A 15298-nucleotide genomic window follows, 5' to 3' on the forward strand; every position below is an offset into this window, starting at 1 on the left:
GCCATTTTTCTCTGTTTACCAAGATTGAAGATTCACTAGCTAAAACTTTTAGATCATATATACGGCAAAGATGACAGCTGAAGGAAGGACTTTTTCTAGAGAGAAAAAATGATGCCAAATTGATTGACATTGTGGCATTCACGAAATGCAATCTGTCAGAAGGTTATTGTGTGTGACATTTTAAACTGTCAGTAAAGAAACTCTGACGTAATTCACAGCAAGTCTGCAATGATTCTCAGCATTGCCTTAGGGTGTGTGAAATCAAGTCTAGGATGTCTGTTTCAGATAATTAGGAAGCAAATGCAACTCTTCCTAAGTGGATATATCCTATATATAAAGTGAAAGGGGGTTTTGGATGATAAATTTCACTTTCCCAAAATACCCCTTACAGCTTTTTCTTTTTTTAGAAAAAAATTAAAAAGAACTACCATCTTTAAAAAAAAAAAAAAAAAAAAAAAAACCATCATCTTGGTAAAACTTAAAAAAAATCTTTTCTTTTTTAAAATTTGTTTTTAGGAAAGATAAATTTTTATATTTAGCCTACATAACATCATCATATTTTTTTATTATATTTTATCAACAATGTTTAAACCCACTAATATTTTTTTAATTAGAATTAAGGAGATAATATTGTGAAAAAAAAAAATCGAGCTTGATAGATCACTTATATTGCACACGCAAGCATTGTGTGCGTCTCTTAGCTTGTAATTTTAAAGCCAAATGTTGGACTATTTCTCTTAGGATCTTAGTAAAGAACTGCTTGTTTTTCTCACATTTAAATTTGCTTTTATAAGTTTTGCGGCATTTCATAAATATGTTTCCTAATTAATCTTGCAGCACCGTGAGCTTGAGATGTGCTGTGACACTCGGAGATTATAATTACACCATGACCTAAGTTGAAAGACAGCTGAAGTAAATATGTACCATATGCTTGACAAAAATGAAAACTGGTGTAAACTATAAATGATGGAATCAAAAGCATATATGGCAACTCAGAATCCATGTAAGAATAAAGGCAAGTTCAGTCACTGGAACTAAACTAAACTTCATAAGAACTCAAGATAAAACAATGCGCTTTCAAGAATTTAATACAGCAGATAAAGTCAAAATTCGTAACAAAAATGCCTAAACAAAAACCACAGAAAATTCAGCTTCATAAGTTTGTCAAGAAGATGGCAGTAGGATTACCAGGAGATGGAGGATTTTGTTTTAGAACAGATGTAAGAGGTCCAGCCTTGGCACAAGCATCCTCATCTTGATACGACAGAATCTCCACCTGCTCGAGTGCAAGCTGCCTCTTGATCAAATTCAAATTCTCTGAAAGGACCTTCATCTCACCAAAAGGAAGCTTCAACTCCAAGGCTTGGGGGCCTAGAGCAAGAGTTTCATCCTTCTTGAACCTCAAGAATGGCATGCATTGCTTCTGGATTTGCTTGAAATTGGAAGCCTTCCCAATCTCACTCGTCTGCAGTGCTGCCATAATTTCACTGTCTGGAGCAAAGGTGCAAGCTCTTGAATCAAATTTTCTTTGAAGTATTTTCAAGCACTCTTCCTTCCAGCCATCATATGTTTCGTTTACATAAATTAAACCAGTTAATTGCTTGTCTTCTGTAAGCTGTTGAACAGGGGCTCCTTTCTTGCCACCCTTCTTTGAACCCATAATTTGCTTCTGGAGGAGCTTTCTCATTAGCACTATCGAATCCTGCAAATATTTGTTGGCACTCTTAAGGGCTAAATCAGGTGCCTCAGCAACAGGCCAGCCAGCTTTTATTACAAAGCCTTCCTTCTTCAAAAGTTCTCTCCAAACATACTCCCCATAATGTGGGCAGATAGGGGTAATAAGTCGTGTCTGAATATCCATAAAACGCTGCACTAACGCCCTGTTCATGCCACCAGCCCCACAAGAGAACCTATATTCATCCCTAGCAGCTTGCAAGTCATAAAACCCAGTCTTAAGAGCATCTCGGAACATATAGTTCTGGTAGTTTTGCTCAGTCAGCTTTATTGCAAGATTAATCTCATTTTCGAACACCCGGTCAGCATAAGAAGAAGGCTCACCCGATCTAAGAGCTTCATCAGCAGCAAGAATTTCTTCCATCCATGCGATCTCTTTTGTGAGACGCAAAATCGCTGCATTTGCAGTTTCAAATACAAAATTTGCATCATCAACACCATCACCAGCATCAGCAAGAGCAAAACGTGTGGCATCTGCGGAGAACTCTTCGATGGCCTGGCGCAGAGTCCTGAAGTTCCCAGTGGACTTGGACATCTTCTCAGCATTCAGTAAAATGTGTCCATTGCATCTGAACCCACGAGGCCAGTGACGCTTGTCCATTAGTGCTGTGTGATTATAGATACTAAATGTCAGATGGTTCTGGATAAGGTCTTTGCCAGACACACGAAGATCAAAAGGATACCAATATTCAAACTCCTGATTCATTGAGTTAAGCACATTTGAATCAATATCTGATGAATCTGGATACGGACCACCACAAAACAGGAAATCCCAGACATCATCAGACATTTGTTCCGGCTTTATCAAACTGGTATTAGATCCATACATTTCTCCATTTTGCAGAAAATGAACAACAGTATAATAAGCCATGTATATAGTTGAATCAGAGAGGGACTCCACAAGGTACTGCTCGTCCCAAGGGATACGAGTCCCAAGGCCAAATGACCTTGAGCAGGCCCATTGATTTAGCCAACTCAAGGTGTGTTCAAAACCATGACGTGTCTCGTCCGAGTAGCAATTCATGTTATCCAAGCACTCCTTGGCTAGCTCCTTCCATTCAGGCTCACCATATGTGATGTACCACTGGTCTGTCAAAGCCACGACACATTCGTCGCCTGATCTAGACATGACCTTTTTCTCAGGCTCACTATACATAATGGCTTCACCTGCTTCTAAAAGCTTACGTCTGACTTTTGGCTTGGCATCCTGGACCTTCTCCCCAGCAAATTCACCAACAAGCATTGTCCCTTCAGTGAAACCCTTCAAATAAGTTAATCGCTTCGCTTCTGCGAGCTTGTCCTTTTCGTTTTGGCTCTTGATCTTCAAATCAGTGCAGATCTTCTCAGCCGGTTTATCACCGAATTCAGGGATATCAATAATGGGTATGATCTCAAAAGGAAGTATCCATTCATCTTTTACACCAAATTTCGCCCGCAGAGCTGATTTTGCCTTTAAGTCATGCAGGGCCATATAGTCATCAGGGGCATCACTAGGGACACTGGTTACTATCCCAGTTCCTTTATCTGTCAAGATAGTTAGCATGGGAAGTGTGTAAATGATCTCATTTTGAGCAAGCGGAGATTTCAAAGGCAAACCAATCAAGTCATGACCAGTAAGCTCTACCAAGCATGTTGGCTTCTCTGGGACCCTTGAGTAGTTCTGATATGCAAGATTAAGAGCTGCCCTCTCAGTGACTACATAAACGTCAGTCTCATTAATTTCAAAGGCCCCATATTTACCTTCAGGCAATACCCACGCATTTGTTTGACCATACATGGTCTCTGGCCTCAATGTTGCAGCAGCCAGATATACTTTCCTCCCCTCTAAAGCGCTCAATTTTGCAGGAAACGGTGAAACAACTTCCATCTTTATTATTGTGTATTCTTGGGGCTGGACCCCTTCACCAGAAGCCCTGTCATGGTCTGCACATGGCTGTCCATCTAGTGGAGAAAAGATAGCATATCTTTTATCTTTCACAATCTTACCAGCTGCTTTGAGCTTCCTCATTTGCCACCTCACAAAAGAATCAAAGTATGGATTAATATCTGTGGTGACAAAAGAGCGCCTCCAGTCAACACCCAAGCCAAAAGCTTTAAGGTCTTCAACTGCCAAGGGCGGAAAATAGGTCAGCCATTCATATGGATCCTGAAACTTTGAGATCTCTTCATCAGAAAGGCCAAAACTTCGCATGATTTCCCACTGATACAGACTTGTGCCAGTTTTGGCTGCAACCTTTGACTTCTTACCCCTAAATGGCTGTGATCCTGCATTTGCATCCTCTTGTTCTGATGCCTGGCTAACTTCTTCCTCCGCTGCTGAAGGAAACTCAGGTGGATCTCCAAACAGTTGAATTTCTCTTTTAAGTTTATCCGCTGCAGCCTTGATGGGCATGCCGGTGCAGTGGAAACCAAAAGGAAAGAGTACATTGGCTCCTCTCAATCTGTGGTAAGCTGCAGCAAATTCTACCTTGGAAATTGAAAATGCATGTCCAAGATGCAAATATCCATTCATATATGGAAATGGAAAGTTCCCAAAAAATTTCTCTCCATCTCCAGGAGGCTTCTCACCAGGCTCAGCTACAAATACATTATTTTGGTCCCACCACATATGGACCTTTGACTCAATATCAAGCAGACGATCCCTCCGAACAAAGCTTTTACCACCCTCAGCCATGTTTGAAGAAGTCTTGCAGAAACTGTTCAAAAAAAGATGTAAAATTAAAAAAGAACAACTTTAGTAGCAGTGGAATAGATATTAATGGATTTGGGAAATGCTATTGCCATCTCATATGAGCTACATCAATTAAACACCATAAACCTACAACAAAACTATTTAATGTACCTGTCCAAGCTGAAAAATTGCTAAAGCAACAACAATGTCTAGATTGACCACTTGGCAAAACTATTTAATGTGAAATAGTACGTGATCGTAAGATTATTTGGGACAATGAAATATCCTGTATAAAAAATATGCACTGACAAGCTGTACAACGTAAATATTCTCCCTCCTACAAGAAGGGTCATTTGTTTCTTGTGGTCATAATTGGACGTAATTTTTTTTCTCAAATTCTATGTTACAGAACTCTCTCTCATTATTTTTTATTTTTTTATTTTTTTTTTCTGAGGGCATGTTAAGAAACTTACTTCAAAATAGCACAAGGAAAGATTATTTTTACTCTTTTGAATGTACATAACAACAATAAATTCATAGTGTAAGTCAAGGAATTTCAGTACACATGAAACCAGTGGAGGGCTCAAGTTTGAAATGCATAGAAACAAAGATGTGTATTTGCAAACAAAGGGAATCAAAGATATCACTATATCAAAGTAGATAGAACCACAGTCAACATGCACAGCATAAAGAAACAGATCAATATTATACAGTAACGAGCAGCAGAATAGAGGACTTCACACTTAATAATGTTCAGATTGTTCACTGCCATTAATTAGAAAACATGCAAGATTCTGAAAGCTCGTTAAAAATTGTAGAAACATAGATATAGGTATCTTAAGTTAGATGACTTGGATTATAAACTACCTAAGGTAAAGATGGAAGAGTTACAGAATAAGGATTATCCCCAGATAAAGTATCAGAAGCACAATCTTGATCTACAATTTTTTTAACAAAAACTCTTGATCTATATCACCACATTGCTGGGACTCAAGGCTGCTGCAGAATATCGCTTTCGTTGTGTTGAGATTGAGAGTGACTGCCAGGGTCTGATTAATGCGCTTTCATCACGGGAGAGAGGGAATAGCTCCCTTCATATAAGTTTCGATGATATCTATCATGTTACTAGTCTTTTTGATGTTGTTTCTTGGAGTTTTGTTCATAGAAATGGGAATAAGGTTGCTAATGAACTTGCCCATTGTAGGCCTTGGGATGTTGGCAGATATGTCTGGCTGTCAAATTTCCCAACTAGTAATGTACCTCTGTTGGATCATGATATTTCTATGAATGAAAGCTAGTTGCCCTTTGGGGCTTTGTTTCAAAAAAAATATATAAATTAAAAAAAAAAAAAAAAAAAAAAAAAAAAAAAAAAAAAACGAAACCAATTAAACGTCACTACATCTAATACAAAGTTAGTAACCACACAAACAAACATTATGCTTAACTGAAAGTGTAATAGAATAGTCATGTTATCAAATGTGCATGACTTTCTTTGACATCACAAACCTCAAAAAAATCAGATATTCAATGCCAGTGCACATGAGAAAATCAACAGGCCAAAAGAATACACATGTGTAGACTTAATTAAGCATCCAACTCATTTGACTTGAGGGATGCAATCAGTGAGATGGATCCAAATAAAAGCAAAGGTCACCATGCAAAGTACAGGGTTTAATGCAAAAATGAAAAAATAATGCTACATAATATCACTTGGCTCGACGACTGAAACAAATAAATCTCCGTTTATTAAAGTTCTCAACATTTTCTGTTTTTGTCCGTTTCTAAAGGTTCTTAGCACTTTCACTTTTTTCCATTTTGGAAAAACTCTATTTACTACCTTACACCTCTTGCTCCACAAAATTGATACCTTTTCACTCACTCTTCTACTTTATCCACATTTCTATCGCACCCAACCACCTTTTCATACACTCAATCTCTTACTTTACCAACCTTTTTACTTACACCCACTCACCAAATCAACACTCTCTCCTATTGCCTTGCAAATAGTAAATGTTAATAACCTTCAAAAACATTGGTTATTTATAAAGATTATAGGATACCCATATGGCAATAAATAGAGGAACTCAAAGATAAATGTGGATCATTTTCATTAGAAATTGAATTCTGAAAAACGGTTAACGGGAAAATAAATAAATAAAAACCCCAATCAAAAAGGACAATTGAAAAAATGGAACTAGAATTGATTTATTATCCAAATTGAAAAGAAACATGTTCACCTTTGAGAGAATTGAAGTCTGCTAATCAAATTTCTCAAGCAATACCTGAAAGATCATACATTCAACAAATTACAATGAAACAAATAAAATTAAAAAATAAAAACACCAAATGGGGGAGGGACAATCTTTTAAAAAGATTTTAGGAAAGTACATACTTCTTCCAATCCAAGATTATACTTCACAGAGAATAAGTACAGCTGTTTGATTTACCCTTCCTCCTATTTTCTCAGATGCAAAATATAGGAATGACATGGGGATTACGCAAACAACAAAAAATAGTTTAATGCTTCGTTGCCCATGTTAGTAAGGGAAAAGCAAAATAGAGATATTACTTTTTGAGTAATTCGAACAGACAAACCCCATCACCCCACTGCCCAGAATTTGGACACAGGTACAGAGACACAAGTACACAACAATACTATAAAACATAAAATTTTATTTTTGAGAATTTTTTTCAAAAGTCTGGAATTAAATATCTAATCTTTTTATTTTAATTTTACTTTTTTGTAAGAAAATTCAAAAGAATTATTCATTTTTTGTTTAATTTTATAGAGATAAGAAAAATGAAAAGTATTATAAGAGTAGAAGAAAAAAAAAACGAAAATAAAAGTGGAAAAAGTACTTTTTGTTAAATGTCATGTGAGAAATGTATCTTATAGACTTGATTACATTGCCACATATTTTTCTCTTTCCTCAGCCCCACACATCCGACCATTCTCTTTTTTCTCATTCTCCTCCATCAGAACATGCTTTGTTTTCCCTGTTGTGGTATGCATGGTATGCACTTCTCCAACCACTAAAGACCATTGGCTCAGATGTTAACTCTGCCACGGCCTGCTGGAATCACCTCACTCCGAAAAGACACAATATTAAAACTTATCATCAAGAATTGCTGTTCAAATCTTTAGATCTAGGGTTTCCATATTTTGAGCTTTGAGGTGCAGTGTAGGAAGACTAGGATCAAATCCCACATCAAGTTCGTGTCATTGCAAGATTTGCAACACAGATACTCACAAAAATCTACAAGTCTAGGTGACAAAAGTGTTGTGATTTAGTAGTGAAAATGGTTGGAGGAATTATATCCTCGACTAGTGCAATTATTAAATATAATATAGGAGGTAATAAATTAGTTTCATTAGGTCGTCATTATGTCTTGCACTCTTGCTAGAGAACAATATTTGATCATTAGGATGATACGAAATAAATCCAATATCAACTAAATGGATCCTACGAAGTCACACATTACACTCTCAACCAGCCAAAGGAAAGTGAGGAAAGGGAGTGTACTCCTAATTATGTGATTATATAATTAGGGGTTTGGGAAAAAGAAAGATACATGTAACATTTCCCCAAAAGAAAACAACATACATTTTCATTCCCCTCTCTCTCTCACATAGCCGATTGTTTTCTTTATTGATGAGAAGATTGATTTCTCTCGTACAACTAGCATTAGTGGAGGTCCGATTTACACTAACAGACGAATCGTAGAGAGGCTTTAATTGTGGCTCTAATCTCCTAGAAGAAATCAAGAACGCATATACTTAGCTATTGATCATAGGGCTGTAATCGAAGCCCCTCTACAACTGGTCCACAAGTGTGAATCAAACCTCCACCAATTCTAGTTGGGCGGGGCAAATCAATCTCCTCTTCAATGGAGAAAGGAGAAAATATGTAAGAAAGAGAGAGAATGAAATTGAAATTTTTTTTCCTTTAGGAAAATATTACGTATATCTTTCATTTTCCCAAAACCCTAATTATATAATCAAATAATACTAATTAAGGCAAGTACACTCCCTATCCTCACTCCTTTTGACCGGCCAACATCAAGCCCATACCCATGCTATGGGTTTGGTTTCCTTTGTTCTATCCAATAATGTAACGCATGACCTCATACAATCCATTTAGTTGGCATTAGGCTTATTTCGTATTAACCAAATGATCAATATTGATCTTAGCAAAACATAATGATGAACCAACAAAACGAACTTATTATCCCCATAATTACAATCAAACAAATAAAATTAAAAAACAAAACCGTGTCAATTTTTAGGAACAGTGAGAGTACTTGTATTAGATTTGCTAGACAACTACAATTGGTTTATTGTTCTTGTGAGCTTGTAAGCGTTGTGACTTTGTGAGCATCAAGAACTTTTAAAAATAATTTTGCAAAAATTTGTTGTATATTACTATAAGACAAGCGTACACATCTCATTTTCAGGAACAGGTTTCAGTTCCCATTTAGAGGAACCTTTTGCAACAGATTCTAGTTCCTATTCCAAAATTTTGACAAGGTACCCGCCTACCCAGTCATGCTCACGCCTAGTTGTGGGTATATAAGTCAAAAGATTGATTTGATAAGTTGGGTAACCAAATGAGTTTAGTTAAATTAATTGATTGTAAGTGCTAAGACTGCTAACTGATGAGGTATTCAGTAAGGGAAAAATTGTAATATTGGTTCACTAAAGTTACTAAATAAGGTAAATTAGAAATGTTGTGGTGTTGCATCAAATACCTTTGTAAGAATGTTAATCACCTTAAAAAAAATAGAAGAAGTATTATATTTGAAAGTGGGTGAAGGGAGGGAAAAAAAAGTCATACAAAATTGGGATGGCGGAGAGAAGGAATAAAAAGAAGGGTAAAAAAATTATAATAATATTAATAATGATAATAATAATAATAAAGACTTTTCACATAAAATAGTTTTGAATAAAAGTGTTAAGTTTTTTCCAATCATTCCTCGTGGGAGATTTTTTTTTAAAAAAAAAAATAAAAAATAAAAAAAAACAAAACAAAACAAAACAAAATAAAAATAAAATAAAATAAAAAAAACACACACACACACACTCTCCGATACCAACAATCAATGATCAGTGGCTCAATGCACACGATGTCAAAAACCAAACTAAATAACCTACTAAGCCAAATTGAACCTATTAAAGTCTAAATAATATACTACACATTCAGAACTTATAGGTTCAATATCAGCTATCAATGCAAAGACATTGCAATAAAAAACCTACTAAGCTGAATTATACCATAGAAAATGTCTGGAATTCAGAGAGATGAAAGAATTGAGAGGTGAGAAAATGAAGGTGAGCAGGAAGAAGATGATGGGTACTTTACCGGGAAGAGTAAAACCCTAAAGTCATTAGCTGTTTCTGGAAGATTGAGACTTCACCATCCTTATACCGCCACCAAGAAATTGTGGTCTGCAAATCAAAGCTATTCTTAGTTAAACAAACACCGGTGATACGAGTTAGTTTTTCATATCTCTATGCTTAATTCTCTCTTTCTCCCCTGTCCGCTTATGGCCCTCCACATAATTTTTGTTCGTTTTCATCCCCGTCTCTCCACTAAAACTCGAATCAGAGTAGAATATAACCACTCGCAAATTACTGCTTCTTAGAGCAGCAGGAATCTTGAAGGTGAACATTTTACACTTAAAAGATGCATTTTAGGGCAAACAAACTACAAGTCTACTTTACTACAAAGTACAAACCCCAGAATCAGCCATTATAAAAACTTTGACTAGAAATACTAACCATAATAAAAGTGCTTATTGCAGCACCTAGACATATGGATTGAAAATCTAAAATAATAAATTTCAATTTTCATAGTTCGATCTTAACATTAAAGGGTTCTGCAACACATTAGCAGCCAAATTTGATTCGATTCGATTATCAAATTAGGCTCAGGTCCAATTTCATAGTTCAATCCAGAAAATCTGATTCAAATATCAAATTAAACTCATAATTTTCTTCTCGTTTAGTAATTACAAACAATAGTTCAATAATCGAGTTTAGCAGAACCTTTAATTGAGTATAGTGAGAATCAAAATTAACGATAAAACCTAGATTGTGAAATAGAAATTCGATAATTACTAGAGGAAACAATATCTTACCTCAGAAGCTGCTTCAATGGAAGATAGAGATATCAGAAGATGGCCTCAATGGAGGAAGTGGAGTGCGCGTCAATTGGAAACTGAGAGGGAAAGAGGCAGACCTAATTCTGTGTGTGTGTGTGTTTTTTTTTTTTTTTTTTTTCCGACTATTTCACCAAATGCCATTAAGCACTTTAAAAATTCACCAAATGCCATCGGACTTTTCAGAATTCGCCAAATGCCACCCAATTTTTTAAAAATTCACCGGGTGTCATTAATGACCAACGGCCATTAACTCCGTTAGTCATTAGGGTTTAATCATGACACATGTCATGATATGATTGGACCATTTATCTTAATTCATAAAAATTTAAAAAAAAAACAAAAAAAATTTAAAAAAAAAACTAAAAAATTAAAAAATTAAAAAAAATACAAAAAATTAAAAAATTAAAAAACCCAAAATTTTCCCAGCCACCCCTACCACCGCCAAACCCTAGCCCTTCCCCTTATCTCGCCGGAAAACGGCCGGTCACCACCTTAACCACCAACAATCGGCCGGCCGGCCCTTTAGCTCCCCACCTGACCCACCGCCGACCCCCAAAACCTCCCACCCAAACTGCCCTGACCCCATAAAACCACAAACACGAGCATCACCCACCCCAAAAACCACCCACACAGCCGCCCCGATCCAAAAACCACCTGTAAAAACGCCCCTCCTCCCTTCTCCCACCGTCGAAACCACCGTTTTCGAGGGTGGGGAAAGGGAGGAGGGGCGTTTTTACTGGTGGTTTTTGGGGTCGAGGCGGGTAGCGTGGGTGGTTTTGGGGGTCGGCGATGGGTCAGGTGGGCGCTAAAGGGCCGGCCAGCCGATTTTTGGTGGTTAAGGTGGTGGCCGGCCGTTTTCCGACGAGATAAGGGGAGGGGCTAGGGTTTGGCGGTGGTGGGGGTGGCTGGCAAAATTTTGGGGTTTTATTTTTTATTTTTTGTTTTTTTTTAATTTTTTGTTTTTCTTTTTTAATTTTTATGAATTAAGATAAATGGTCCAATTATATCATGACATGTGTCATGATTAACCCCTAATGACTAACGGAGTTAACGGGCGTTGGTCATTAATGGCACTCAGTGAATTTTTAAAAAACTGGGTGGCATTTGGTGAATTCTGAAAAGTCTGATGGCATTTGGTGAATTTTTAAAGTGCTCGGTGGCATTTGGTGAAATAGTCGTTTTTTTCCGTATGTTTTTGTTAGGTTTATCAACTGACCCAATTGATTCGATCTTAACCGATTTGAACAAAATTAGGGCATGTTCTCATACGTTTATTTTCATTTCAGTTCAGATCTAATAAATTCAGTTCAGTTTATGTATAATGATATTGCTAATGATATAAAGCCAAATTTCATTCTTTTAAACTCTTATTACAACAACGACAATAATAATAATAATAATAATAATAATAATAATAATAATAATAATAACAATAACATTTAATAATAATAATAATAACAATAACATTTAATAATAATAATAATAATAAGTTCAATTCAGTTCAATCAATGAGAACAGGCCCTTAGACTTAGATTCATCTTTTGTAATATAGCTAGAGGTGTCCATTGTGTCTGGTCAATTTTTAGAGTAATATAGTATCATGTTAAATTATTATGTTCATGCAAATCGAAATCTAAATCAAATATTATTCGAATTGGGTCGGTGTCGTTTTGATACCTCTAAAGTATAATTCAAAATTGTAACAAATTCGATTCGCCTCAACCTCATCGAACCCGATCTAGACACCTAAATTACTTTAGGGTTATTCTCAAATCTAAATAATTCCTTTACTCTTTGCATCACCCATAAGAAACTTGTAGTTTTTTCATTTCTCCGATCCTGAAACCAAATGCAACATGAATATTTTTTTTCCAGTTCAATCACCTCTAACAAGGGAACACCATACATGTTCGTCCGATGTGTTACATCTATTAGAATTACATAAGGGAACAATTGCAGTAGATCAACAGTTTTGGGATGCAACTATAAGACATCCTCAACAGCATGAGTTCCATCCTCTTTTCTGTGCCATTGAGGCATTGATAATACCATGATCTTTCAATAATTTGAAAAGATATTGCATAAGAGATAATTCACCCATTTGTTTTCTTTTGATTTTTTTACAATGCATTGTCGATGTATCCCCTTCCACTTACAATTTCTGGGTTTTCTAATGGTATTTATTTTAATATTTGTTTCGGCTTAATGTTACTTTGTTTAAAATGAGCAACCTTCTCAAGCTCTTTTGTACTCAATTTTGCAGTCGGTTTATGCCATTGCTTATATTCCCTTAATGTGTGGTTATGTTTACTTTTATTCACATCAACCAATAACTTCCATTTACCCCCAACTTGTTCAATCCCCAGAAGTTGAAAGGACAACAATACCTTTTTGTACTCTAGTATTGTACTGTTGTCTCTAACTTCGAATTCTTTTTGTCAGGTGAAGGAAAATTATACCTATAAGGTCCACTTCTTTCACATTCAATATAAACTCGACCGTGCTCCAATCCATTCCCTCTTCGAAAAGGCAGGATATAGCAAAATACATATCATTATCTTTGTTGATTTCTATCACCCATTCTAACAATTTTGTCTATCACTAAATTATGTGTCCATCATGAAAAGATAGCCAACATCAGGATAGTTATAACGTTTTCATCTAGTGTAAAATAGTAATCCTGACCATAGTTTTGACAAAAAAAGAAAAAAAAAAAACTCAACAATAAGTAAAACTAACAAGTAATACTCCCTCCATTTTACTTTGTTAGTCCCCTTTGGAATCAATCACTTAAAATCAAAAAAAAGGAGGAATCCTAATAATTTGGAATTTGATTGCAACTTTGTAATTAATATTTTGTCTTTTCTTGTTTTATTTGTTTTATTTATAGGAATTGACTATAATTAAATCACCTATAATAAATATTGATTGGAAGATTTGTCATGTCAGCAATCCACTAGCACATATATTAACCAATCAAAATTATTTCTCTCTTTAAACACCTACCCAATTAGATTATATATTCACGGATTATGAAAATTATTCATCATCCTATAATAATATTAGAAAATATTATATATGGGTATATCATTTTAAAACACCCAAAATAGTATACGGGACTAATAAAGTGAAACGGAGGGAGTATCGTTTAATAAAATAACATTCTTATCAACTATAACAATGTTCAAGGATAACTATTTAGTCTATTCCAATACCATGTACTCATGTATTAAGCCTCGAAAAATTAATCCAGTAACATCTATCAGGCCCGAAGATATATTTTGGTACCTTGCATCGGGCCTCGAAACTCCAATCCGGTGCCTTATGTTAGACCCCAAAATTTTGAACTGGTGTCTTGTGGTAAGCCCTGGAATTTTGAATCGGTACCCTTAATTAGGTCCCGAAAATTAAAAATGATACCCTCTATAGGCCCTCGGAAATGCTAGCCGGTACCAAGCATCAGGCCCCGGAAATTCTAGCCGGTACCAACTGTTTAGGCCCTAGAATTCCACGTCAGTGCAATGCATTTATCCTCGGAATTTTGAATCAGTATATTGCATTAGTGCTCGAAAATTCGAACCGGTACATTATATTAATCCCTGTAAAAGTCTCGTAATTTTATAAATTTTAATTGTTCGACTGTTCATCTATAGCACAAAACTAGTTTATGGTCCCGTGCAATGCACATATTTACCAAATTTTATAATTAAGACAATTTTATTTCAAGTTTTTCAACAATTTTTTTATGAATTTTTACTCTTTATAAAAGTATGACAAAGGTTAATATTCTTTAGAAAAAAAAAATACTTCGTTATAAATTTTAGGTTGTACATATACCCGTAAAATATATATAAACTTTGTACAAATTTATATCAAATATTATGCATATCATTTTAATAATAATATTTTGCTTAAATTTTCTATAAGTTGTTGCAAAATGTTTTATTATTGAATTTGGGAGGGAAATGTTACGCTATATAAAATATATGGAAGATTTGGAATAGTAATTAACTTGAATGTATATGTATATATATATTGGTAAAGTAGGAAACAAAACATTATAGTGAATTAGATATATTTAGATGTAGTGTAACAATTATAATAGAAGAAGAATTTGGAAAGAAAAAAAAGGCGGGAATTTTTTTATCACATAGTGACATGTGTCATTTAATATTCGCCTTGAGTATAAGTTTATTGATATACATACTTTAAAAAATTGTAGTAGTGCAATTCATCATTGTCCATAAATCCATATAAAAAAAACAACCGAGGTAAAAAGTTAAATACGTTATGAGTTGTTTGCAGATTAGATGGTAGGGAAAAGGGATGATTATATAGTTAGGAGTAAAATAAAATAAGGGTAAAATAGGTACATAATCTTTTTAAAAAATTTATCTTATACTGTATTTAGGTAAAATGTTACCTGCATTTAGAGTCTTTTTTATTCTCTCTATCTCTCTCATCTCCAAAAATTGTGTAAGAGTTTGCAATTTATAAAGTGATGCAACTAAAAAAAACGGAGGAAGTATAATTTTTAATACTCCAAATATCCTACTACTTACTTTTTTTTTTTTAACAAGGAAGAAGAATATTATCATTAATAAATAGTCACACAACATCTACAATAATAATAATAAAGATTGGTAAACCTCAAGAGAAAATAACATAAGTTTTACAATCAAAATAATAACTATTTTGCATATCAGGCATAGCTCACACTCCACTACTTCA

General features: G+C 35.0%; 1 protein-coding gene across 3 annotated transcripts; it reads right to left on the reverse strand.

Annotated features, from left to right (window-relative positions):
• Window positions 1-1029: 1029 nt before the first annotated feature.
• LOC145583052 (leucine--tRNA ligase, cytoplasmic-like) lies at window positions 1030-10682 on the reverse strand. Of its 3 annotated transcripts, XM_081640166.1 has the most exons (4): window positions 10544-10682; window positions 9766-9851; window positions 6643-6687; window positions 1030-4430 (listed from the first exon to the last, which is right to left on the reverse strand). In XM_081640166.1, the coding sequence occupies exons 2-4, from the start codon at window positions 9789-9791 to the stop codon at window positions 1154-1156; spliced, it is 3348 nt and encodes a 1115-aa protein (XP_081496292.1). In that variant the 5' UTR covers window positions 9792-9851; window positions 10544-10682; the 3' UTR covers window positions 1030-1153. The 3 variants fall into 3 exon arrangements, with proteins under 3 accessions (XP_081496292.1, XP_081496293.1, XP_081496294.1); XM_081640167.1 differs by lacking the exon at window positions 9766-9851 and having other exon boundaries at window positions 10544-10674; XM_081640168.1 differs by lacking the exons at window positions 9766-9851; window positions 10544-10682 and adding an exon at window positions 6798-6872.
• Window positions 10683-15298: the final 4616 nt, after the last annotated feature.

Source organism: Chenopodium album, chromosome 15 (assembly GCF_948465745.1).
Source record: "Chenopodium album chromosome 15, dcCheAlbu1.1, whole genome shotgun sequence".
Lineage (NCBI taxonomy): Eukaryota > Viridiplantae > Streptophyta > Magnoliopsida > Caryophyllales > Amaranthaceae > Chenopodium > Chenopodium album.